Source organism: Epinephelus fuscoguttatus, linkage group LG9 (genome assembly GCF_011397635.1).
Source record: "Epinephelus fuscoguttatus linkage group LG9, E.fuscoguttatus.final_Chr_v1".
Classification (NCBI taxonomy): Eukaryota; Metazoa; Chordata; class Actinopteri; order Perciformes; family Serranidae; genus Epinephelus; species Epinephelus fuscoguttatus.
The window spans coordinates 1,262,116-1,290,066 of NC_064760.1; the positions used below are offsets into that span (position 1 = coordinate 1,262,116).

The 27,951-nt window shown below is 42.2% G+C and overlaps 1 protein-coding gene across 1 annotated transcript in view; it reads right to left on the reverse strand.

Annotated features, from left to right (window-relative positions):
- The window catches only part of b4galt1l (DP-Gal:betaGlcNAc beta 1,4- galactosyltransferase, polypeptide 1, like), a 38,306-nt gene that overhangs the window by 7,509 nt on the left and 2,846 nt on the right, over positions 1–27,951 (reverse strand). Inside the window, exons 2-3 of the mRNA XM_049586715.1 lie at positions 16,009–16,244; positions 2,894–3,081 (exon numbers count right to left, since the gene is read on the reverse strand). Of these exons, the coding sequence (XP_049442672.1) occupies positions 2,894–3,081; positions 16,009–16,244 (424 nt within the window). The remainder of the gene's footprint in view (positions 1–2,893; positions 3,082–16,008; positions 16,245–27,951) is intronic.

Sequence of the window (27,951 nt, forward strand, 5' to 3'; positions counted from 1 at the left end):
GCATTCTCTCCATGAGCTTCAAGAGGTAGTCACCTGAAATGGTTTTCCAACAGTCTTGAAGGAGTTCCCAGAGGTGTTTAGCACTTGTTGGCCCCTTTGCCTTCACTCTGCGGTCCAGCTCACCCCAAACCATCTCCATTGGGTTCAGGTCCGGTGACTGTGGAGGCCAGGTCATCTGCCGCAGCACTCCATCACTCTCCTTCTTGGTCAAATAGCCCTTACACAGCCTGGAGGTGTGTTTGGGGTCATTGTCCTGTTGAAAAATAAATGATCGTCCAGCTAAACGCAAACCGGATGGGATGGCATGTCGCTGCAGGATGCTGTGGTAGCCATGCTGGTTCAGTGTGCCTTCAATTTTGAATAAATCCCCAACAGTGTCACCAGCAAAACACCCCCACACCATCACACCTCCTCCTCCATGCTTCACAGTGGGAACCAGGCATGTGGAATCCATCCGTTCACCTTTTCTGCGTCTCACAAAGACACGTGGTTGGAACCAAAGATCTCAAATTTGGACTCATCAGACCAAAGCACAGATTTCCACTGGTCTAATGTCCATTCCTTGTGTTTCTTGGCCCAAACAAATCTCTTCTGCTTGTTGCCTCTCCTTAGCAGTGGTTTCCTAGCAGCTATTTGACCATGAAGGCCTGATTCGCGCAGTCTCCTCTTAACAGTTGTTCTAGAGATGGGTCTGCTGCTAGAACTCTGTGTGGCATTCATCTGGTCTCTGATCTGAGCTGCTGTTAACTTGCCATTTCTGAGGCTGGTGACTCGGATGAACTTATCCTCAGAAGCAGAGGTGACTCTTGGTCTTCCTTTCCTGGTCGGTCCTCATGTGTGCCAGTTTCGTTGTAGCGCTTGATGGTTTTTGCGACTCCACTTGGGGACACATTTAAAGTTTTTGCAATTTTCCGGACTGACTGACCTTCATTTCTTAAAGTAATGATGGCCACTGGTTTTTCTTTAGTTAGCTGATTGGTTCTTGCCATAATATGAATTTTAACAGTTGTCCAATAGGGCTGTCGGCTGTGTATTAACCTGACTTCTGCACAACACAACTGATGGTCCCAACCCCATTGATAAAGCAAGAAATTCCACTAATTAACCCTGATAAGGCACACCTGTGAAGTGGAAACCATTTCAGGTGACTACCTCTTGAAGCTCATGGAGAGAATGCCAAGAGTGTGCAAAGCAGTAATCAGAGCAAAGGGTGGCTATTTTGAAGAAACTAGAATATAAAACATGTTTTCAGTTATTTCACCTTTTTTTGTTAAGTACATAACTCCACATGTGTTCATTCATAGTTTTGATGCCTTCAGTGAGAATCTACAATGTAAATAGTCATGAAAATAAAGAAAACTCATTGAATGAGAAGGTGTGTCCAAACTTTTGGCCTGTACTGTATGAGCTGAGCTGTTCTGTCAGGAGACGCAGAGACTTAAACCAACAGTTAGAAGGAAAAGTATAAGGTAACATGTCATTTGTTAAACAGAGGAACAAGCTCTGCTAGCGGCTAGGCTAATTTTTACAATGTAAACATGCTAATGCTAATAAAGAAGCAACAGTTTGTCTGTGAAACCTGACGGTTGTTACTGAGCTGGATCTGACACTGCTGTTAAATGATGTTGTTTTATGGCTGTTTGGGGACGTTTGTCTCCAGGACTTTAAGACACAAGTTTGTCTCCAGAACTTTAAGACACAAGTTTGTCTCCAGGACTTTGAGACACAAGTTTGTCTTCAGGACTTTGAGACACAAGTTTGTCTCCAGGACTTTGAGACACAAGTTTGTCTCCAGGACTTTGAGACACAAGTTTGTCTCCAGGACTTTGAGACAGAAGTTTGTCTCCAGGACTTTAAGACACAAGTTTGTCTCCAGGACTTTGAGACACAAGTTTGTCTCCAGGACTTTAAGACACAAGTTTGTCTCCAGGACTTTGAGACAGAAGTTTGTCTTCAGGACTTTGACTTCAACAGTTCCTACAGTCAGTCTTTTTCTCCCATCAAGTCTGTTTTTATAGATCACAACTTGATCAGTGTTGACGCCTCCTTCAGGCCTCAGTTTGTGCGCACACAGTGTTTATAAATGAGACTCAGCTGATTTAATCCGGTAAAAACATTGAATTAAACAGTTTCAGGTTACAAATATCTGTGTTCCTCTGACACTGCTCGTTGTGGAGAGGCTGTTAACTACAGTGACAACATGAATGTCTCTATCTACAGTCAGTGTTTGGTTTGTCCGTTCTGGGCTACTGTAGAAACATGGCGGAGCAACATGGTGATCTCTGTAGACGAGGACTTGCTCCCTGTGGAGATATAAACAGCTCATTCTGAGGGAACCAGAACACAACTATTAGACTCACTTCAAATCCAACACTCTGGAGCTCAGTGTGTCCGACTGTCACATTTTAACAACAACAGGAAGTGAAAAGACATTCATCAAATTTAATCAGATTATCCTGAGTGTGTGTGTGTGTGTGTGTGTGTCTGAAGGAAACAGGAAGTGAGGAGCCTGACAGATGGCAGAGTTTGAGAGCTGATCTCTTCCTCTGTGGTGTCACTGCCAGAACATGCAAAGCCACAGCTCAGCAGTTTCCTCCAAAACACACACACACACACACACACACACAGTGACGATCACACACACACACACACACACACACACACACACACACACACACACACACACACACACAGTGACGATCTCTCTCACACACACACACACACACACACACACACACAGTGACGATAGTTGACACAGAGACAAAGATCAGTCTGAGCAGCAGCAGAACACAAACATCAGTCGTCACCACTAAAACAAACAAACTGAAGCTTCACAATGAAAACCTCCACTGGTCCGTAACAGTGACGTATCACTGCACAGGTGTGGTCTCACCTGAAGCCGAACTTGTCCATGGACACAGACAGGTGTCGAGGCTGACTGAAGCACTTGTAGGTGTTGCGGTCATCCATGGGAATCAGGTCCACGTCACTGAAGACGAAGCACTCGTAGTCGTACTCCTTCAGAGCCTCCACGTAGCCCACGTTCAGCAGCTTGGCTCGGTTAAAGGTCTCGTCTCCATCCTGACCCACACAGACACACACTGGGTTAAACCCACACAAACACACCCTCCTGAAACATTCACATCTTTAAACCTGATCTTTAAACTCAGAGATGTTGAAGAGATTTCTGTTTGTCAAAAAAAAAAAAACAGACGACTGACGTTTATCAGTTTGTTTGCTGTGTTGAAACCTATTCTTATGAAATGGGACAAAAAAAAAACTTAAAATGGTAACTTATCAACACACTAATGTCATTACTGGGGTGACACATTATTTGTAAAGGATTTATATGTATTCAATAAATCTCACTCATAAGATATTTTAATCTACTGTAAAATTTAAACTTTAAACTTGCCCTGTGGAAGAAAACAGACTCGTCACAACTTCAAACTATTATAAACATGTTAAAGCCTTTAAAATATAAACTAACAGTCTGTACTGATAACATCAGAGTCAAAAATGAAAAGTTATAATCATTTTTAAGTATATTTTTCATTTTAAAGATGTGTCTCAGATTTTTGTCAGCTCTGTCAGATTTCTGATTTAATCAGGTATAAAAGGAGTTAACTACATCACAAGGACTTCCTGTTTCACTTCCTGGTTTCCATAAACGTGTGAATGCTGCACAGGTTCAGGTCAGATTTTTATTTTATGATAAATTTATTAAATAATATTTCTATCAGCTGTGTCTAAACTGTCAGGTCAACTCTGTACCTCCTCTAAATCCAAACTAAAGAAGCACTATGGTTTGAAACTTAGTATTTTGATCAGCATTATGAGAACTTAAAGAACTTCAAAAGTAAAATGTCTCCTCACTGAGACTGCTGTCAAATTAATAAATATAGAACTTTTAGATCTCAGTGATCTTTGTAGATCTTAGTGCTGACCGTGCATGCAGCCTGTTACAGCTGCTGTAATGGATCACAGTTTCCCCTCAGGGATCAATTAAGTATTTTGGATTCTGAGTCTTCTTTATAAACTCTGTCAGATCTGACCTCTGACATCCATCATGTACGATATTCAAGAAATAATTAGGTCCATTACGTGGTTGAACAGTTAAGACCTTGATCTTTTAAAATATATTTTTCAGCATAACTAAAGAGTAAAAATCAAAAACCCCAAAACAGTAAAGAACAACCACATTTTAATTTCAATGTTGGTCAGAAAAATCACAACGATCTCTTCAGCTGAGTCACTAACAGTCACATTTCCACCAAATACTTCTTGTAAAGTTCCCTCAGAACTGTACGTAACCCGTACGGTCATAAACCCAGCGCCTCCTTATTGTGGAACATTCACATGACGCAGCACAGAGACAAGAACAGGACCAATAATACATGGAGGCAAATAAGTGTTCATAACTTTAGACAAACCCAAAAATGATGTTCTCATGACTGAACTAACCAGACAGCCTGGTGGAAACATGGTTTAGGAGTCAGCATCAAAATGTGCTGCTTGTCTTTATTTATTTTTGTTGGTTTGATCAGAGGAGTCGTTGGTCTGGTTCTGCACACGAGATCTGATGATTCTCTGATGAGAACAACACAGAGAGAAGAACTCAGAGGATGATGAGAACAACACAGAGAGAAGAACTCTTTTACAGAAAGAAGAACTATTTACAGATGTGACTCTGAGCTGTAGAGACTAATGTCTTCATGTTTGTCTCTGTTTAACTCTTTAATGACGTCACTCTTCTTCTTCCTCTTCACTGTCTTTGTTTATTTCACACTAACTGGGTTCAGCAGAGGTTCTTTGTTCTGTTATTTGTTCCAAATTTGAGGAACTTCCTGAGACTTCCTGAAATTGAGGGGAGGTTTGTGCCAAGTTTGAAGAAATTCCCTCCAGGCATTGAGAAAGTGTGCTCATGAGAATGTGACACAGTGACCTTGAACTTTAACCTTTGACCCCAAATTCAAATAAGTTCATCCTTGACTCATAGTGAATGTTCATGTCAAATTTGAAGACATTTTCTCAAAGTGTTCTTGAGATATGAAATGGATGCAAGGTCACAGTGACCTTAACTTTGACCACCACCACCAGTTCTAATAGGTTCATGTTGAGTCCCAGTAGACGTTTGTGCCTCATTTGAAGAAATTTCCCTGAGCGTTCTTGAGATATTGTGTTTACAAGAATCAGATAGACACAAGGTCACAGTGACCTTGACCTTTGACCTATAAGCAGCAGCTGGGTTGCCAGGTTGTGATCTCTGGTCCGTGCTCCGCCTTATTTCTTCTTCCTATTTTTCCTATATTTCTCTTCTTCTTTCATCGCACCTGGTTGGGGGGTGAGGGAGGTGAAGGGGTCTGTGGGGGATCTATTGAGGATGGGGGGGCTCTTCTTTTAACACGTAAAGCACTTTGTGCTACATTTTATCGTATGAAAAGTGCTCTTTAAATAAAGATTGACTGATTGATTGATAAGCACCAAAATCTGATCAATTCATTAAGTCCAAGTGAAAATTTGTGTCAAATTCGAAATAATCCCTTTGCGGCATTCTTATGATATCGCATTCACGAGAATGACACAGGAAAGGTCGCAGTGACCTTGACTTTTGCCTACCAAAAGTTAATCAGTTAATCCTAGTACTATTTAAAATATTACATACAATGTCACTTAAATCAGTAATAAATATGTTGTCATAACTACTGTAATAAACCATCAGAATTGCAGTAGACAAATATATATTTATAGTATTCACTCTAAAACTGCAGTAACTGAAGACCTGAACTCTCCTCGATGTTTTAAAGAATCAATTCTGTATTTTTTAACCTGGACTCTGTTTTCACCTGTATCATGTCTGACTTTAAATAACTTCAGTACTGAGAGAGAGCGCAGCACTCAGCATGTTCACACTGACGATGTCCGTCTGCTTACAGTGTTTGTGTTTGTGACAGGATCAGACTGTTATTCTGAGTGTGTGACATCACTATGAAAGGATCCCTACAGAGAGAGAGCTTTGTGTTAAAGAGTCAGATCCTTTGTGTTGAACCAGAAACAAATAAATAAATAATTGAAACTTATCATCATTAAACACACTTCACTCAGAGTCGACAGAAACACAGTCAGACTCACAGAAACCATCTTGGTTCATCTTCCCACTGTTCCAACAATCACCAGCTCTGGTTTGGTTTAAATTAACCCTTAATGCACCAGTTAGCTGTGACAACATGCTGCCTCTATACACACTGACATGACTGTGGATCTAAATGCAGTCTGGTGGGTTTGGTGACGGTGATTTCAGGATCTGACTCTTTAACACAAAGCTCTATCTCTGTAGGGATCCTTTCATCATGACGTCTCTCTCTCAGTACTGGACCAGTTTCAAACATCATTGTTCACATCAGACACAAAAACATGGAAAACTGAGGTCCAGGTTGAAAAATACCAAAGTCACCCTTTGATGTAATTTAGAAACAGATATGTACGCACACATGTTGAGGTGAAGTACCAGGAGAGGAAGACTCTGTGTGTGTGTGTGTGTACGTGTGTGTGTGTGTGTGTGTGTGTGTGTGTACGTGTGTGTGTGTGTGTGTGTGTGTGTGTGTCACACTGTGTTGAAACACTGTGGTTGGTAAATATGAGTGCATTTATTTGAGGTTGCTGTTTGAAGAGTCCCTGAATTCCCCACAGGTTAAGAACAGGTCTTTATGTGGACACTGACAGAATGAGGTCACACACACACCTGATCAGGTGAACTCTCACTGCTTCATATAAAGAACCTGACGCTGTGATATGAGGAAGTGATAATAATTCCACCTCCTCGGGTTACTATGACAGCACACTGCAGTAAACAGACTGCAGGTTGCAAAGCAACCAACACCTGCGGTGAGCTCTCAGGTGTTGTTTACTACCTGTAGGGCCGACAGAGCGCTGCCTCAACACGTTTAACTCAGAGACACAGCACACTGTTCTTCTTCTCTTGTTTTAGACAGAGTAACATCACACCTGATGCCTCACTGTGTTCTTCTTCTCTTGTTTTAGACAGAGTAACATCACACCTAACGCCTCACTGTGTTCTTCTTCTCTTGTTTTAGACAGAGTAACATCACACCTAACGCCTCACTGTGTTCTTCTTCTCTTGTTTTAGACAGAGTAACATCACACCTGATGCCTCACTGTGTTCTTCTTCTCTTGTTTAAGACAGAGTAACATCACACCTGATGCCTCACTGTGTTCTTCTTCTCTTGTTTTAGACAGAGTAACATCACACCTAACGCCTCACTGTGTTCTTCTTCTCTTGTTTTAGACAGAGTAACATCACACCTGACGCCTCACTGTGTTCTTCTTCTCTTGTTTTAGACAGAGTAACATCACACCTGACGCCTCACTGTGTTCTTCTTCTCTTGTTTTAGACAGAGTAACATCACACCTGACGCCTCACTGTGTTCTTCTTCTCTTGTTTTAGACAGAGTAACATCACACCAGGCTACAAGACAATGAGGTCACAGTGGCCTTTTACCTTTGACACCAAAATCTAATCACTGTATTCTTCAGTCCAAGTAGATGTTTGTGCCAAATTTGAAGAAATCCCTCCAGGAAATTCTTGACATATTGCATCCACGAGAATAAGACAGATGCACCGTCACAATGATGTTGACCTTTAGCCACCAAACTCTAATCAGCTCATCACGGAGTAAAAGTGAATGTTTGTGCCAAATTTGAAAAAGATTCCCTCAAGGTGGTTTTAAGATATTGCAATAACAATAATATGACTAACAAGGTCACAGTGACCTTTGACCTTTAACAACCAAATTTCAATCAGTTTATTCTTCAGGTCAAGTGGACGTTTGTGCCAAATTTGAAGAAATTTCCTGAGTGTGTTCTGAGATTTTGTGTTCATGAGAATGAGACAGATGCAATGTCACAATGACCTCAACCTTTTATTTCCTTTTATTTCTGACCAGTACATCCTTGAGTCCAAGTAGATGTTTGTGCCAAATTTGAAAAAACAACAACAACAACAATCCCTCAAAGTATTCTTAAGATATTGTAATGACAAGAGTAGGACAAATGAAGTCAGAGTGACTTCTAACCACCAAATTCTGATCAGTTCATCATCAAGTCAAAGTGGATGTTTGTGCCAAATCTAAAGAAATTTCCTCAAGGCCTTTTTAAATATATTTCGTTAATGAGAATGAGACGGATGGTCAGATGGACCACCTGACAACACAAAGCCCTTGATCTCATCTTTCACTGGTGTGGAGACGTAAGAACTGTTTAGTTTGTTCAGCACTTCTCTCTGCTGTGTACAATGCTGCTGAAATAAACATCACAAAGACTGAAAACACGTCTTATGATAAACAGTCTCTGGAAGTGTATGATTCAACTTTCTCCTGAGGTGTAGTGTTAAAAACACTAAAGGAAAACTGAAAAAATCACATTATCAAATGCAGTATTTAAAATCCCAGCTGTGAAGAATTAGGTATCATGATGGTGTCAGATCAGGAAACACGGTACCAGCCCCGGTACGCTAACTGTAATCATGTATATAAAATATGAGACAATATAATGGTGCTGTACATTAATGTCTGTGACTGTGCAGAGATGTCTGAGGAGGAAAAAGAGGACGTGTCCTCAGAGGTTAGTAAAGACACAGAACGTTCAGTTCACACTGCAGCATGTTTAACAGATGTTCTACATGTACGCTGATGTGGTCTGTACATGACGTCTGGTTCCTGCTCTGCTGCCAGAAACAAAGAGAAGAGTAGAAACAGGTAGAAAAAAGAGAAGCCCGAATTACCAGAGCAGACTGCTATTGGCCGAGACCAAGCAGGGGGCGGGTCTCAACGTCTCCAGCAGCCACAGCCATTGGTCAGAAACGCCTGACATGCAGAGGGAGGGGGGAGGAAGGGGGAGGCGGTGTGAGCAAGGGAGGCAGAGTGAGGAGGAAACTACAGTAAAGGAGGAGGAGGAAGAGGAGGAGGAGGAGGAGGAAGGACAGACAGGAGAGAGAAGAACAACTGTGAGTCACAAACAAACAAAGAGCAGTGAGAAGAAGACTTATAGAAACAGAGTTTAAAATGTGCTTTATCTTCTGTTAGAAATCACAGAGGCCCATGCAGTTAAAACACACACACACACACACAGATTCATTAACGTGCACCATCAACAACTCTGATTAAGAGATCTGTGATGGTTCCTGTGTTTGTTTCACAGCCTGTTTTTCTGTGTGATACAGTGTGACACACAAGTGTTTGAAATGTTCCTTATTTTTATAATAAAACTATAATCCCCACCCTGTGGTCGTATGACTCCGCCCACCAGCCCACCCTGTGGTCGTATGACTCCGCCCACCAGTCCATCCTGTGGTTGTATGACTCCGCCCACCAGTCCACCCTGTGGTCGTATGACTCCGCCCACCAGCCCACCCTGTGGTCGTATGACTCCGCCCACCAGTCCACCCTGTGCTTGTATGACTCCGCCCACCAGTCCATCCTGTGGTTGTATGACTCCGCCCACCAGTCCAGTGTCTCTGACAGTCTCCATCCATGTCAGTGAAAACATGGATGCTTCACACACAGAAGATCTATACAATCAGCACAGTTTCAAGATTAGAGTCACTAATTCAGTATCTGACCAAATGTCTCCCCTTCTGTTCCTGAGATATGACGTTAAAACATGATGATGTCACAGTCAAGCTGACCTTTGACCTTTTGACCTTCATTATTTTGTTAGACTGTTAGACATTTGTGTCAAGTTTGATCAGAATTAGTGAATGAATTCTTCAGTTATGGACAAAAACACGTTTTGTGAGGTCACACTGACCTTTCATCTTCAACCACCAAATTCTCATCAGTTCACCTAGGTCTAAGAGGACATTTCTTTCAAATTTCTGAGATATCACATTCACAAAAATGAAATGAACTCAAGGTCACAGTGACCTTCACCTTTGATCCCTAAAATCTAATCAGTTTATTGTTGACTTCAAGTGGACGTGTGAACCAAATGTGAAGAAATTTCCTATAGTTGTTCTTGAGATATCATGTTCATGGGAATGACACAGACAAGGTCACAGTGACCTTGACCTTTGACATATGACCACTAAAATTGTATCAGTTTGTTGTTAAGTCCAAGTAGACGGTCGTGCCAAATTAGAAAAAAAAAACCTCAGACAGACAACCTGGAAACATAATACTTCTGGCAGCAGCTACCGCTGGTGCAGAGGCAGAAAAATATTTTACCAAAGTTGCCAGTGGACAAAATGTCCCCTCTGTCCTCAGCAGCAGGGTCTGTCTGTCTGTCTGTCTGTCTGTCTGTCTGTCTGTCTGTCGATTATTTCTGCTGTTCGTGACATGTCATCCTGTGACAGTTTCAACAGTGCAGGACTATATTTTAGATCAATAGTACAAGGAAGTGATTTAATGTAACACTGGACATGTTTTGGGAACAAATTTGAACAGTAGCCAAAATCATGTATATTTTGTACATTCTGTTAATCCCAAAAAACTTTTTCCCTGGACAAAGATTCAAAGTGACATCTAACACCTGAAGAACAGACGAGCTGTGTTCACCACCTCCTCATCCAGACCTGTGCTGTTGTTGATCTAAATGCAAAGCAGTGTTAACTTTACAGCAGGTCATTCGCTCTCTGCTTTGTTTACATTTGCGTCCCCATGAGATAAAGACAGGTGATGCATTCAGGCTCCCTCAGGTACAATCATCTTAATAACATCCTGTAGAGTGTGATGAGCCAGTGTTTTCACATCTTGTGGTGTGTGCATGTTTGAGGTTAGAGAGAAGAACATCAGTGAAGTTTCTCATGATGATGCTGCTTCATTTGTATAAATCAGTCAGGCTGTTAAATCAGTCTGAGCTCAGCTTCAGTGTGGACACCACCTACTACAGTGTATGGACAGGTATATCTGGTATATACTAGGGTTGTCAAAAGTATTGATACTCTGAAAAGTATCGATACTCAAACGCTGTATCCGGATACAATACTAATTTACAAAAGTATCAGTACTAACAGTGCACGCCACCTCAGCGCCTGTCAGGTGCAGTGACGGGTCCGACGAACATGTGCTGTGCAGGCAGCGTCTGGCAGGCACAGAGCCCTCGCTGCAACCCGGCTTGTTGTCGTCGCTGTGCATGCATGCACACATTTCTGTTGCTGTAATATGGCCAGCGCGACTGCAGGAGGATCAGAGCAGCCAGTTTTGGTAAAAAATGATAAAGGAAAAAGCGCTCTTTGGAAATATTTAGTGAAGTGAACACAGCACGCTGCAGATGGCAGGTACAGCCCCTCCCCTCACTAGCAGCTGAGCAGCTGGTGTCGCCAGCATCAAACTAAAATATAACTTCTAACATTAATGCGGGAGCTAAGCAGAAAACTGTATCAGTCGTGCCCGTCTGTAACATTAATAGACAATGTTAGTTTAACAGGACAACACAATTATGTGTGTCTGAAAGTTATGTTAACTGTAAAGTCACAGATTGAAGCTGAAAAAACGTTTGGTTTCTCCCGTAACCCCTGGTTCTCTGACCACATAGTGAGGTAGAAACAGGAGCATCCTGAGCCTAAACTACCAACTCTATTTGATCAGCAACAAAAATATGGTGCCAATTCACCAGAAGCACAGAAAATAAACAGGGCTGTAGATAAATACATTTGTACGGACAGATCTTGTTTCTTGTTGTTATTTATTTGGGAGGAATTTTTTGTTGTTATCATTGATGTTACTGTTCTGATCTTTATTTAAAAAATGACATGCCTCTTAATTTTTTGCTGCTGTATCGAAAATGGTATCGAGTATTGAATATTTTCCTGGGTATCGATATCGAGTTTGAAATTTTAGTATCGTGACAGCCGTAGTATATACAGTATATGGACAGGTATATGTGGTATATATGTCAGGACAGAAGTGGCTGCAGTGTCTCATCGGGTGGTGTTGAACTACAACCTGCAGCTAACCATTATTTTTATTCTTCTTCTCCCTCCTAGATGAACAGATTAGTTTGTAAGATGTTAAATAGCAGTGAAACCTCTGAGGCCTCGCTGACGACTGACAGTCTGAAACCTAAAGATATTCATCTTCATCATCATCATCATCTCTGACACCATTAATCAGTCGCTAAAACAACTGAATGTTCTGATATCAGTGTGAGGCATTTAGTGATAGGCGTGAACTGAGCCTGACTCACACACAGGTAGGAAAGACAGGTGACTTCATGCCAGCAGCTCATTTACATTCAGTCAGAGCATGTGTCTGCTTGTCTCTGTGTGGCTGTGTGATCAGTCAGTTCAGCCTCAGACTGTGATCAGCTCCTCACTTTAACCCAGTGCAGACCTTTATTTCATCACTTGACAGACACAGACGCTCTGAAGCTGCTGAAAGCTAACAAAGCTGATCTTTGTTCTAATGTGTTGATATTTTAATCATAACAAACATTTATCTGTTCTGATGAACTGATGACATAAAGTAAACTGAGTCATGGAGGCTGAAGAGTTAAAGCTTTGCTGAGCGAACTCAGATCAGTTTTCTCTGGCAGAGATGAAAGTTTAGTTTGAATCACCAACTCTGTGAGAGGACACCAGTTTAAACCTCCAGACTAACATGTTGCACATGAAGAAACAAGTTATGTTTCTGCTTCTTAACAGTCACATGGATAAGTCAGAGTTTACAATGAACCTGGGGACAAATCCTAGTTGGCTCACATTAGTTATTTGTTGAGAGCATAAATAGAGAGATGTTGAGCTTTTCAGATGATGATCAGTGAGTGTGTGCTCGTAAATCAGCCCTTAAACCTGTCACACACTGCTGGAGACATGACACACACATTATCTTATACAACCTGTCGCCTTGAGTCTGATTCATGATCCATGAGTTAGCCTCACTGGATCAGTTTAATGAGAGAAAAAACAGAAACAGTTTTGAATTTTCATCAAGTGAAACTAATTAACATTTTCATCTCAAGACTCAGACTATACCTAAAATACCTGTAAGAATTAACTCTGCTTCCTTCAGACAATTTTCAAGGATCATGTGTGTATCCTTGGTGGGAATGAAGTACCCACAGTTCTTTGTGCATGATGTGTCTGAATTGAAGGCGGGACTCTTCAATGACACACACCTGGGACGTTAACCTGTACCAATGTGTGCTCACTGACTCCTAGTAAGGAGTCTTGCCTAGTCTCTGTAGGACCCGACTTGGAAGGACCCAGACAAGACGAGACGAGAGAAGATGAGATAAGACAAGATAAGTCTTAGATACAAGCGGTATCTGCCACTAAAAGATACAAAAAGTTTACACATTCAGTTCCTACATGTAAACCTGCAGAGTCTCATTTTGTAAACTTGTATAAATGCCCGAGTCCAGGATGAGTCATCAAACATTTCAAACTGTTTAACAGAGAAAAGAGACAGAGAGATTTAGATATAAAAAGACCCTGATGATGGTTTTGTTTTACATTTATTTTGAAAATAACGAGAAATGATGAGTTAACACGAGGACACTGGATTAAAACTGTGTACATGTATGTTTGAGTGTTTTTTAAGCTGCTGCCAATAAACAGACAGATGTTCCTCATTTACAGATGTTTCACATTAAAAGTCTTCCAGCAGCTCGACAGGCAGAGTTCATTTCCTTTTCTGGAGTTTTGGTTTTAATGTCAAATATCTGCAGTAGTAGTCGTGATGATAGTATTCGTAGTGTCAGTACTGAGTGTGACAGGATCAGAGCGTCCATGTTGAACACACAATGAGGAAGCGGAGAGATCTGTGATGTTTGTGAGGAGTTAATCATTACATTCCTGTGAGCTCCACTGTTTGCACTAGTTTCCAGTCAGACTGTAAAAGTTCTGATAAGACATCAGCATTAAGGGATTATGTGACATTAACAACATGGCACAGACAGGGAAGAGGCCATGCCTCCTACACAAGAGACAGAGTCAAAGATACTAAACAACTGCAGACGGTTTTGCATCTCTTTGAATCTGTTTCTGTGGTGGGTTTATGGTTTCAGTCATTTTGCATCTCTTCCTCTGGGAAGTTTCAGGGATGTCAGTTTCAGTTACTTTTGTTTCTGATAACCCAACACACAGTAACCACTAACTTACCCATTCATTCTTAAGAAAAAAAAACACAAAATAACATGAAAAACAAGAAGCTTTTCCTTCGAGTCCGGCGCTCTAATGACTCAGTAACGTTTAGCGCCACATATCAAAGAGCTGTCAAATGAGAGCGCAGCACGGTAGTGCAGTGGTTAGCACAGTCACCAAGTGCTCCCACATATTCTCCCCGTGTCAGCGTGGGTTTCCTCCAGGTGCTCCAACATGTTCTCTCCGTGTCAGCGTGGGTTTCCTCCAGGTGCTCCCACATGTTCTCCCTGTGTCAGCGTGGGTTTCCTCCAGGTGCTCCCACATGTTCTCCCTGTGTCAGCGTGGGTTTCCTCCAGGTGATCTGACATGTTCTCCCTGTGTCAGTGTGGGTTTCCTCCAGGTGCTCCGACATGTTCTCTCCGTGTCAGCGTGGGTTTCCTCCAGGTGCTCCGACATGTTCTCTCCGTGTCAGCGTGGGTTTCCTCCAGGTGCTCCCACATGTTCTCCCTGTGGTGTCAGCGTGGGTTTCCTCCAGGTGCTCTGACATGTTCTCCCTGTGTCAGTGTGGGTTTCCTCCAGGTGCTCCCACATGTTCTCCCTGTGTCAGCATGGGTTTCCTCCAGGTGCTCTGACATGTTCTCCCCGTGTCAGCGTGGGTTTCCTCCAGGTGCTCTGACATGTTCTCCCTGTGTCAGCGTGGGTTTCCTCCAGGTGCTCTGACATGTTCTCCCTGTGTCAGCGTGGGTTTCCTCCAGGTGCTCCCACATGTTCTCCCTGTGTCAGCGTGGGTTTCCTCCAGGTGCTCTGACATGTTCTCCCTGTGTCAGCGTGGGTTTCCTCCAGGTGCTCCCACATGTTCTCCCTGTGTCAGCGTGGGTTTCCTCCAGGTGCTCCCACATGTTCTCCCTGTGTCAGCGTGGGTTTCCTCCAGGTGCTCCAGCTTCCTCCCACAGTCCAAAGACACGCAGGTTAATTGGTGTGAATGGTTGTCTGTCTCTGTGTGTCAGTCCTGTGATAGAGTCATTTAGATCAAGTCTGACTCAAGTCCAAGTTATGTGACACGAGTCCACACCTCTGGCTCATACTACTAAACTGAGGAGTAGCATTATTAACTCTCATGTGTAAGCAGTCAAAAATATTCTCTGCATCTCCAGTCAGCATGGATATATATGATGTGACATTCCCCCACCCCTCTGACATAAGAGAAAGACTAACAGATTCAAAGTCAGGAGCCACCTGACCCGTTGGGCCCCTGGGCCAGCCCCTTATGAACCTGTACAATAATCCAACCACTGATACACACACACGCACACTGCCTGTGTGTGTGTGTGTGTGTGTGTGTGTGTGTGTGTGTGTGTGTGTGTTTAAACATATTCATATTTCACTGCAACAAAAGACGTTTGCAGGATCTTTTCAGCGACACGCCCTGAGCTAATGTTTTCACTCTGAGCCTCCAGTGACACCTGACTCCACACACACCTGTGAGGACCAGCCAGTGACATCAGGGTCAGAACACCACATACATTCATCTGGATTTATTTTCCTTCACTGAGCTAACACCAGGCATCCATGTTTGTTTCTATAAATCAGTGATCAATATGTTGACACAATCATTATATCACAAACTGATTGTTATAGTTACGCCCATGGAATATAAACAGTGCTTTAAAGGAACAGTTCAACATTTAAACAGAGAGAGTCTGATGTTCAGAGTGGTCCTACTGATTAACTTAGCTTAGCATAAAGACTGGAAACAAAGGCAAACAGTTAGCTTAGCATAAAGACTGGAAACAAAGGCAAACAGTTAGCCTGGCTGTGTCTGAAGGGAACAACCTTCCAGCTCCTCTACGGCTGATGAACATGTTCAGGTGTGTATGTTGTGGTGTGTTTGTGCGAGCTGTGTGTGGTACCTGGTTGATGACGTAGACTCCGTAGTCGAGCTGCTGCCTCTGCAGGATGGGGTGCAGGTAGTACAGCCAGTACTTGAGGTGTTCGTCTCGTTTGCGGAAGGGGATGATGATGGCGACCTTCTGCTGTGCCACACAGTCTTTGGGTTTGAAGCGTCCGCCCAGCTGCAGGTTGGGGTTGTCTTTTTTTATCTGCTCCAAGTTCACTGGAATGTTGAACTCCACCCGCAGAGGACCCACTGAGGACACAAACACCAGACATCTGTGAGCTTCAGACGGCCAGCAGGACGCTTTGACATCACAACAACAACTTTATATCTGACTGCAGAGAGACGGAGCGGAGACAAGAGCTTCTTCAGATGAACTTCTCCTCAGGTGAAGATATCTTAGTTAAAGAAGTATTTGACTGCAGAGAGGTCAGTCTTTTCATTACACTGCTCTGTCTCTGCAGCAGAACGACAAATATTTTTGAAACCGGCACTACATGAGCAGGAAAAACACAGGAAATGAGCTGTGTTGCTCAAAAGGTAGAAAACCTACAAGTACCAGAATGCACTGCACCAGACCGGACCAATTAACACTCCTGCTGATGGATGACGTAATGTGAGTTGGATTTGGCTCATTTGAAAACAACATGGTGGCTGGCTGGTGACAAACAATCTCAAATCACAACTAAACAGTACATAAAATACAAATAAATATCTGAAAATATTTTAGATGAGAAAACTGAATTTTGGATTATATTTGACCCGAGTGGAAAACTCACAAAAGAATTTGGAAAAAATAGTTAAATATCACAGAGTGTTTATGCTTAGGGGAGGTGTACAAGTTGGTGCTTCTCAACCCCCTCGCCCCCCCAGCGGGAGTCACGCCCACCAACCCCACTGACTACGACCTAAGATCAGACGAGACAGCCTGCTGAATTTCAGCATGTTACTAAGCAGAGGAAGAGACACTGTGCTGTTATTAAGGGCAAAGAGCCGAAAAAAATATCTTAAAAAAAAGTTGGTGTACTGATAAAAGGTTAATGCGCCTGAGAGCAACTGAAACAACTTCAGTTAATAAACAATGACGCAGACTTGACGAACAGTTGCTGCGTCGTCTCAGGAGGCTTTTAACAGCTAAAGTTTGGACCAGCTTCAGTACTGGCTGCTCAAACTGTCTCTGTGCTCTCCGCTATTATTATACATTCATATTTTCCTTTGTTTCACTCCATCTTCTGCAGTGGTATACTGATCAAGGACTTGCGCCACCTACTGCTTGAACCAACTCCTGATAATCACATAACAGAGGATGAAAATGAGCATTTATCAGGTTCTGTAAAACTTTGCAGAACATTAGGACAGAACCCCGACCACAGATACTGAGTTCACAGTGAGTTTTATATTGAGACTGAGACTTAAACAGTGTGTCATCAGACAAATATGTTCCTGCAGAGTTTAACACAGACACAGGGGTTTACTGCAGCTGGTACTTTTCCACCCTGACACAGTTACAAACTGCTCTCAGGTCAGATCTGCTCTCCGTGACCAAACTGAGCTTGGCTCATGTTTATGAACACGTGGTGCCTTCAGGTCAGTCCGATCTCACACTGGATGAGTCTGACTCTGAAATCCTTCAGTCATCAGTCTGATTGTTTCATGACAGACAGAAAACAGGAGCTGAGAGTCATCTGGCAGCATTTCATCAGAGCAGCTGAGGACTTTATATTATTCTGATTTCAGTGTCCTCACATCCTCTCACCTCTGAATATGGTACGATAATAACATGAAGACACAAATCAAACACGTTCAGTGAGGAGGAGGAGAGCAGTGTTCATTAGTGAAGTGTAAATGAGTTAAAATCATATTATAAGACAGGCGCTGCCAGGAGGCAAAGGAAGTAGGAGGGGCTTGGGGAAAATTACATATTTGGAATTGAAGCACTTTATTTTTAAGCACTGATCTCTCCATTTAAATGTGCAGTCGTCCATTTTAACTGAGTTTTCTAAGAGTGAGTACTAAAGTTACTTGTCATGTGATTATTTTGAGTTGTTTACAGGTGACAGGCTGGACGGTATCACAGTGTAACAAAATACCAGAGTGTTTAGAAATCAATTCAGTAAACAGAAAGTTTTTTGATCCAGCGGGGAGTCGGGGCCCTCCGGCCCCTGAGCTGAGGTTTGATCTGTCTGGATTCAGGATGCTGCAGCTGCTGACTGGGGGTCAGGCTCCGGAGCTGCTGCTGCTCTCCTCCCTGTGAGGTGGTGCGTCGCGGCGGGGAGTGAGGCGGAGGACACGCTGTGATTCAAGGCTCCAGCTAACGTTAGCTACAGAAACATAAACCTGCAGCCATGAGCCTTTAGCGCCAGTTAGCAGATGGCTAAACTATCAGCAACATTAGCATCATTGTTTTGTTCCACAACACCAAAACTAGAGTTATTACCTTGCAGTTGTATGAATCTGCGAACGGGTCAAGTTGCTGTTAAAGTTTTCTGTCCCTGTCTGTCCACACTGACATGAAGCCATGAAGGCAGTAAAAGATTCAAATATAAATGTCACTGCAAAGAAACTACAAACACTAAAACATGGATGCTTCACACACAGAAGATCTATACAATCAGCACAGTTTCAAGATTAGAGTCACCAATTCAGTATCTGACCAAATGTCTCCCCTTCTGTTCCTGAGATATGACGTTAAAACATGATGATGTCACAGTCAAGCTGACCTTTGACCTTTGGGGTACTCACTTCTGTTCCTGAGATATGACGTTAAAACATGATGATGTCACAGTCAAGCCGACCTTTGACCTTTGACCACAAAATTCTAATCAGTTTATTCTTTGGTCCAAGTGGACGATTTAAGTGCCAAATTTAAAGAAATTATATTGAGGCGGTCTTGAGATACTGTGTTCAAGAGACTAAGACAGATAATCTGAAAACATACTTCCTCTGACCGCGCAGGCACAGATGCAAAATAAAACTGCCTACTGCAGCTTTAAATAATTTATTCTCTCTTTGCTTTTTTAGAGCATTTTTGACGTTAGAATTTAATTTGGATTAAAGATTTTGAATAATCTCCTTGAGTGTGCCTCAGTGTGCGATGGAGCTTTTAAATAATCAAACTTTCTGTAAGAAATACAGTAAAGTTTATGTAAATTAATATTTTTAAAAGAGAACGAACATTTTACTTAAATTATTTCAGATCAGAACAAAGCAGGACAGATATTTATTACAAGTCCAACCATAACCAGGAAATGGCGGAGTGAAGAGTCTCCAACTACCTCTGGATGGATGGAAATAGTGGAAAATTTGGAAAAATCTTATTTGACTTTGAAGTGATCTTTTATTTATATATTTATTTTGTTTGGTGAATTTTGGTTTATCCCCCTCGGTGCTGCAGAGTTATATCGTGTTCATGAGAATAGGACGGACGACCCAAAAACATTATGCCTCCAGACATCCATCACCTGCGCAGTGGTACGATTAAAAGCAGACCAACATGTTCGTCCTTTCGTTCACCTTGATATGTTTATTTTCTTACACTCCTTCATATACGTATAAATGAATGTAATACTACTAATGTTATAAATATATATGTTCATGAGAGACTACTGACAGGTGTGTTGACACACTCCAGGTTGTCTCCAGGTATCAGACACTTAAATTTAATTTGCTTTTTACAACCATTTATAGGATCATTCTTAAACAAAGTTAAGTTTTTATAAACTGGCTTTTGATAAGAGGGTTTTTGTTTTAGTGTGTGTGTTTCTTTGTTTTATGCTTTTATTTATTTTAGTCATTGTCTCCTTTATTTGTTTCCATTTTCAGCTGCACTGAACTAACTCTCATCTTGTAATCACACTTTGTATTTTGTTTTTGAAAAGAACTACAAAATAAAGTTCACTGTTATTATCATCATCATTATTAAAGCAGTGCAGGTGAGTATAACGGTCAGTAGTGTATATGTGATTTTATGTAAGAATATATTTATTAGAATGAGTCAGGTTCATTTATATTTTGCCCACAGGTCAGTTACATCACGAGTGTTGTGAGGCAGGTTCCTCTCTGTGGGACATGATCCACTTTAATGTCAGAAAAATTACGTAGGACAACAGAAGTATCTCACATCTTATATATACACATGTATGACTCCACCACACTTAATCATAACTCTAAAATATGTAAACAATATATGAATGTAGTTAACATTAAATTACGTGGATGCAAAATAATGAACAGAGAAAAACAAGACGATCTACTGGACACGTCCTCATGAAATTAAATCTCATCTCACAGTATAAAGAGACAGTGAGAGGTTCAGGTTCAGGTTTCAAAGATTTATGGTCAGAAATATGGACTTTGATGCTGCAGAGTTCAACTCAGTTTAACAAGACAATAAATTAACAGACAGATTAATCCGATCAGATAAAATGTTTGTGGCAAAGAAACCCTCACAAATTCAAATTAAGACACTTTAAGACTTTTTGAGGACCTGCAGACACTCTTATACTCAGAGTCTTTAGAGGAAACATTAAGTGTGAAGACTAGAGATGCACAGATCCAGCTTTTTCAGTTTCGATCCCGATGCTGTGGCTTTGAGTATCAGCCAATACCCGATACCAATCTGATACTATGGTTGACCTAAAAAGCTATATACCTTTACATGTAGAACAGAAAAGACTAGAAGCCGGATGTTGGTGGCTTAGTGGTAGAGCAGGCACCCCGTGTACAAGGCTGTTGCTGCAGCGGCCCGGGTTCAACTCCAGCCTGTGGCCCTTTGCTGCATGTCTCTGTCTCTGTCTCTCTGTCTCTGTCTCTGTCTCTCTCTCTCTCTCTCTCTCTCTCTCTCTCCCTCCCCCTTTCACACTTGACTGTCCCATCAATTAAAGGCTAAAATGCCCCCCCAAAAATCTTTAAAAACAACTTGAGGCATCAGGCACTGATGACTACACAGTTCTTCCTTAGATAAAATGAAACAGATGAACTATTTATTTTTAACAAAAATAAACAGTTGTGCAACAGCAGTTGAAATAGTGTGAAATGCCTCCACATAGCAGATTCTCTCCTTCGAATCAGGTGATCTGACCGCAGCAACATCACCGAGAAGAGGGTGCACACACAAGACGGGAGTGCCTGATCACATGTGTACATGAAGTCATGTCATCACTTGATTTTGTAGCCTACTGAATGAAATGACCTGTTGCACAAAAGGAAAACATTGACAGCTCATCTCAGGGATTATCAGCTGTTACTGAACAGTTTGACAAGACGGCATGACTTAAGCCAACAGTGTCCTTGCTAATTTCAGCAGCTATTTTAAACACCTGTTTTTAGACCTTGAGTGTTGTAGGACTAGTTATTAGGGATGCACCGAAATGAAAATTTGTGGCAGAAGCCAAAGCCGAATAATATTAAACGCTTGGCCGAATACCGAGTACCGAATACCGAATATCGTTGTTTAGTTTTTCATTAGTTTTTGCAGATGAACCCCCTCCAGATTAGTGTTGTCACGGTACCAAAATTGGATCCCAGTGTACGATACCAATGAAAATATCATGGTTCTGAGTAGTATCACGATACCACAGCAAAAATGAGGCAGATGTGCCTTTTGTCATTTATAAAAAGATAAATCACTTTTCTATAATACATCAATGATATTTCAATGGAATAAATTACTTATTGACTTATTCATACTTCAAAAACAGCATCAATAAGTGATTAACATAGGGGGGATCAAAATAAAATAAATAAATAAAATAAGAATCAACCAGCCACCCTCCTCCCCTGACAAGTAAAGAACAGTCCCTTCATAAGTAAAGAACAGTCCCTAAAGTGCGGTGAGGTTTGTGGGCCGTGAACGACTCGTTTCTCCTCTGACACGTCACATACCTGTGTTCGGCTGGCTCGGCTGTTCAGGTACTTCTGGGCAGTCGTGATGCCAAGAAGAGGATATTATTGGAGCAGACTTATCAATCGCCAGTAAGCCGATGGCCGCCGTATTTGACAGGAATACATTAACGTTACTGTCTGTGTCTGTGACCCCCGTTCAACCCACAATCGGTGGGATTCGCCTTTTGCTTCTGCTGCTGGTTGAAATCTGTAGGCTGCTCGCACAGCGTGCTGAATCATTTATTTTGCTCGCTCAAAACTATTTTTAGTCACAAATGTGAGTGCGGTGACGGACGGATCGCCACACTGCAGACATTTTAATCCGCCCGTCACGGCACGCTGTTTGATTGCGTTATCAAAACCGCGCCGCTATTATTCGGCCTTGCTTTTAACTTATTCCACCGAATACTGAATGTGTGTTTTTTGCAATATTCGGCCGAATATATTCGGCAACCGAATATATTCAGCCGAATATTGCAAAAAACACACAGGTGCATCCCTACTAGTTATATTAATATATTTCATCATCATTATTTTCTGTGTCTTGTCTATCCCTGTCTTTTGATACAGGCAAAAATACTGTAGCTCAGCAGCAGAAATTAAATTCATTGTATAGCCGAGTCCATTTAGTCCACATAGTATAGACCACATCTTTAATCCAAAATGTCTAGGCCTGTATTTATTTTGTACCCTGGACATGTCCACACTGGGGGAAAAGGAGTCTTTGGATTAACATGATTAAAAGATGAACATTAATTCCACACAATTTAAAGCAAAAATATAATATAATAATTGTGTCAGATGTACACATTTAAATTGTGTAGGGTTAATGCACACATTTGTATTGACAAGAAAAATACTCCCCTCTCTCCTCTCCTCTTTTCTGCTCCCCTTCTTCCAGACATTTTGAATTCAATAAATAATTTGTTCTATTTGAATGAATTTACCGTTCGTTTAGTGTCTTTTATGGGATTCACTCATTGTTAATTTAAAAATACCAGTGGCATTAAACGATGAGTGCATATAGATGGTTGATGACTTATTTGAAATTTGAATCCTTCATAAACTATCATACCCAAGGCCTGACACATCAGTGCCCTGTCCCCCATCAACCCGCCATCAACCCGCCATCCCCGCCCCGACACTCCTCACACCTGGGAGAGGCCGCTGGTTCATTCTTCACACATCACACACGTCATCATGTCTTTGTCCTGACTGTTGATTTAAACCTCAGCTGATGATCTACTTGCCATCCCTGTTTATTCAGTCTACAGTCAGTAAGTAGATTAACCTGTGAGTGCAGGCGTTCATCACCTCCCTGGACCTACACAGTTTGTGTGTGCACGCTGCTGTTTTTCATCATGTCTGTAGAGCTGCAACTATCACTTTATTAATCAATCAACAGAAATATCGATTAAATATTTAAGAATTATTTCAAGTAAAACTTAAAGTTTTTACTGTCATAATAAAGTGAATCTGTGAGTATTAAATAAAACATGAACTCTGATGACTGATGTCGTCTTTTCATAAATAATGAAACTGTTTGAAAATCATTTACTTATTATTATTTTTATTATTATTTTCTATTTTTTCTGTTTATTCTTTTTGTTTTCTTTTCTCCTCTTGTCTCTGGGTGCACGGACAAAAAGGACTATTCACTCCTACTTATTAAAACAATGTATGGACATTGAGGGGATGCCAAAACTCACGGACTGCTCCGTAAAGACATTGATGTCCTTGTCATGTAACATGCTTCTGTGCTTATGTGCTGTACGACTTACTGTTAAAAAGAAATAAAAAGAAGTTCAAAAAAAGAGAAAGAAAATCATTTACAACTGTGTGTTTACATGAAGAGATGAAGCTGACGATGATGTAAATGTCTATATGTTTAACAAACTGCACACAGCGCTGTACAAATATGTACTGACGGTTTACTAAAGTCATGTGACCTCCTCACTGACAGAAACATCTGGTTTCCTACAGTCTGTCTCCCAACAGACTCCTCACACCAACAGCTGCTCTCAGGCGGCAGCATTAATTAACCCTTCACACTCTGATGAGAGGATGAGGAGCATACAGAAGTGTAGAGGCCTCGCTGGCTGCTGATCAGACCTCAACTCTGCCGCCATGTTGAAGCGAGCAGGCACTGTCACAATGAGTGGTTTTTATATTCATGGGTCTGTGATCTTCTGGGAGTGCAAAGGAAAACTTGTGTCTGCAGTTGCTTTAACTCTTAACAGTTGGCACTGCACAGCACAGTGTATCATTGTTTTATTGCTATTAAAGTGCAAACTGTCCAAACCAGTTTAGACCTACTGATGTCTCCGTGCCAAGACTCAGTCGGGTGGAGCAGTGGTTCTCCTGCATTATTACTGAGGCGGAAGTACAAAACTATTCAACCAGTCTGTGCACGAGCCAGCTGGAAAGTTGGCGACTCCAGCATTAGATCATATTGTACAGGGTGCACAAGTATTAATCAAGGAACAGAAAACAAATCCAGTTTTCCTCATGACAGTGATTCAGTTCCTGTCAGTCTAACACACACTCGACCAGAGAGGTCGTTATTCAGAAAGATTTCATTGGTCGCTTAGTCACAGAACAAAAAAACAAACAGAATAAAACAAACATTAAACTCTGTCAGGAGCTGCACCTTGTCAAATAAATCCAAACCTATATGACTGGACCATGTGTGACTTTACTTTGAAAGGACAGACACAGGAAGTGTCCACGCTCAGCAGTCAGACAGGAGTCAGGTTAATCTCCAGGGCTGGTACCTGCGGTTATTCCACAGGCTAGTTAATAACATGTCGGGCAGGAAATCCAAAGTGTGGGATCATTTTGAGAAGGTGAAGGACGAACCCAAGGTGATATGTAAACTCATCTTCATTGGTCGACTACAAACATGACGTATCATGTGAAACATGGAAGTAGCTACATGCCCATTAGCCCACAGCGTCATTAACAGGCGGCTCGCTCAGTGTGTGACGTGCACTTGGAGATAAAATATAGGCCTATATTAATGAAGGTTCATTAGTACGGTTTGTATTTCTCTGTAATGTAGCACAGTGTTAACAATGTTACTGATACTATTCTTTCTCACACCTTCAACTCAAACCACCAAAATATATCATTTCATCATTACAGCAATATCAGAAACATGCAGGAGACTAGTCCACTGATGGACCCTGATGATGACTGATGGTCCACTGATGGACCCTGATGATGACTGCTGGTCCACTGATGGACCCTGATGATGACTGCTGGTCCACTGATGGACCCTGATGATGACTGCTGGTCCACTGATGGACCCTGATGATGACTGCTGGTCCACTGATGGACCCTGATGATGACTGATGGTCCACTGATGGACCCTGATGATGACTGCTGGTCCACTGATGGACCCTGATGATGACTGCTGGTCCACTGATGGACCCTGATGATGACTGATGGTCCACTGATGGACCCTGATGATGACTGATGGTCCACTGATGGACCCTGATGACGACTGCTGGTCCACTGATGGACCCTGATGATGACTGCTGGTCCACTGATGGACCCTGATGATGACTGATGGTCCACTGATGGACCCTGATGATGACTGCTGGTCCACTGATGGACCCTGATGACGACTGCTGGTCCACTGATGGACCCTGACGAGGACTGATGGTCCACTGATGGACCCTGACGAGGACTGCTGGTCCACTGATGGACCCTGACGAGGACTGCTGGTCCACTGATGGACCCTGACGAGGACTGCTGGTCCACTGATGGACCCTGACGAGGACTGCTGGTCCACTGATGGACCCTGATGAGGACTATTGGTCCACTGATAGACCCTGATGATGACTGCTGGTCCACTGATGGACCCTGATGATGACTGCTGGTCCACTGATGGACCCTGATGAGGACTGTTGGTCCACTGATGGACCCTGATGAGGACTGCTGGTCCACTGATAGACCCTGATGAGGACTGTTGGTCCACTGATGGACCCTGATGAGGACTGCTGGTCCACTGATGGACCCTGATGAGGACTGCTGGTCCACTGATGGACCCTGATGAGGACTGTTGGTCCACTGATGGACCCTGATGAGGACTGATGGTCCACTGATGGACCCTGATGAGGACCGATGGTCCACTAGGGACAGTCTCAGTCAGGGGGGGCAGCTCTAGTTAGCAGTCAGCAGCTGACTCAAAGAAGAAGGACAGTGGGTGAAAAGGACGAGATCAGTCACCATTTAACAGAGACGGTAAATGACTGTGATGTCATATTTTATAAAGCCCTGCTGACACGTATGTTAGATGTTACACTAGATCAGGGGTGTCAAACATACGGCCTGTGGGCCACAACACAACCGGCCCACGACTCTGCATACACCTGATATTGATGCACTGAAGGCTGAGAGGAGTCAGGTTTCAGGAGCAGGTTAAACAGTGAGTAGATATTTTATGTAAAATGCTGCCTCGGAGGCTTTTCACCTCGTACAGGATGCAGCTCTGTGGAAAAACAAACAAGGAATACTTGTGTTCAAATTTAAAGACACTGAACATTGTACCAAATACTGTCGATCAGCTGCTTCAGTACAAAATAATCTGTGTCAGACTTCTATCTTAAAATAATGATGATTTATATTGTGAAAGAGACATCTGAAAATCAGTGGAGAAATTTTGAGCGTCTCAAGCCTCCATGATATGATTCGTCCCACTGTCAGGATTTGATCCGTTCGGTCTGATAATATTTGGAAAGCCAAGAAGACTGAATCATTTCATCCCCGTACAAGTTAGCGGCCGGCAGCAGTCGCACTGCGCCCGCCCTATTGACCCAATGATGCAGAAGACCAACACTGTATCCATGTCTCTTATTACATCCATGGCCACGCCTCTTTTGCTTCCACAACGTGGACACGCTGTCTGAAATCACACACTGGAGCACCATGATGTCGCTGTTGTTTGTTTCTGTGTTAACATGCAAAAGTGGCATGAAGTAGAGACTTCGTGGCAGCTCTATAGCGCCATCTCTGTGTTACAGGGTTATTAACTGGAGACAAAACTTTTTTCTACCACACAGAGATCATAAACCCACGAATATAAAAACAACTCACTGACATTGATTTGAAATATAAACATTATGTTGCATTTTATCCAGAAAAACTGCAGCTCCTGTTTTTACTGTCATTTGTTTACAGTCCTGCCTGGAGCAACATGGCAGCCATGTTGACACATTGCAGCAACAAGCCGATGCTGTCAATGCAGTGTCTACATATTTGAGCTTGATGGCGATGACAGAGAGAGCAGCACTGACAGAAACCATGACAAAGATCGAGGAGGCTCTGATTGGTCCAGATATCTAGACACTTGGTCCGTACCATTAGCACAGCGGCGTACACTTGCGGTGCGCCGAGTAGGTGGAGTCTGTAACCAGGCCCGACAGATCCATCACTAGATTTCAGTAGGGATAGCGGTGTACATGTCACCATGACCACAGAGAGCTGATGATGTCACTCAGGCTTACAGAAAATCACACTGTGGACGTAGGAAATGATCTGTCATCTGGTAAAGGTACCATGAAGTTTGTCCTGTAGACCAACACTTTTGTCAGCTGACAGTCACGTGTTTGCTGCCGCCAGCTGACAGATTAAAATCACCTCAGGCAGCTAAAAGAACGACATAGTAGATTTTAAGAGAAACTTTGAATCAGAGATTTGATTAATCATAAATAGTTTTAAAAAAAGTAAAAATTTGTTGGAAGAGTCGACCAACATACTGTGGGACATGTGATGCATTAACAGATTAACTGTTTACAGTAAATCTGATTTATTTTTTTGCTTTCTCGCATGTTTATTAAACTGACTTCACAGCAAGTAAGAGATAGTGCAGGTTCTCACTGCAAAACACACATCTGACAGTGATAGGAACCAATCACATTGAAATCAGCCTCTCAACGTCCCAAATGTCCTCGTGGGTACAAATCACACTGCCTTGAGTGACAGAGGAGATAAAGAACGAGAAGAACTAAATACGTGAGATAAAATAACAATAAGAAAATAACTGAAGTAAATTTAAGGGGATAAAAAGAGT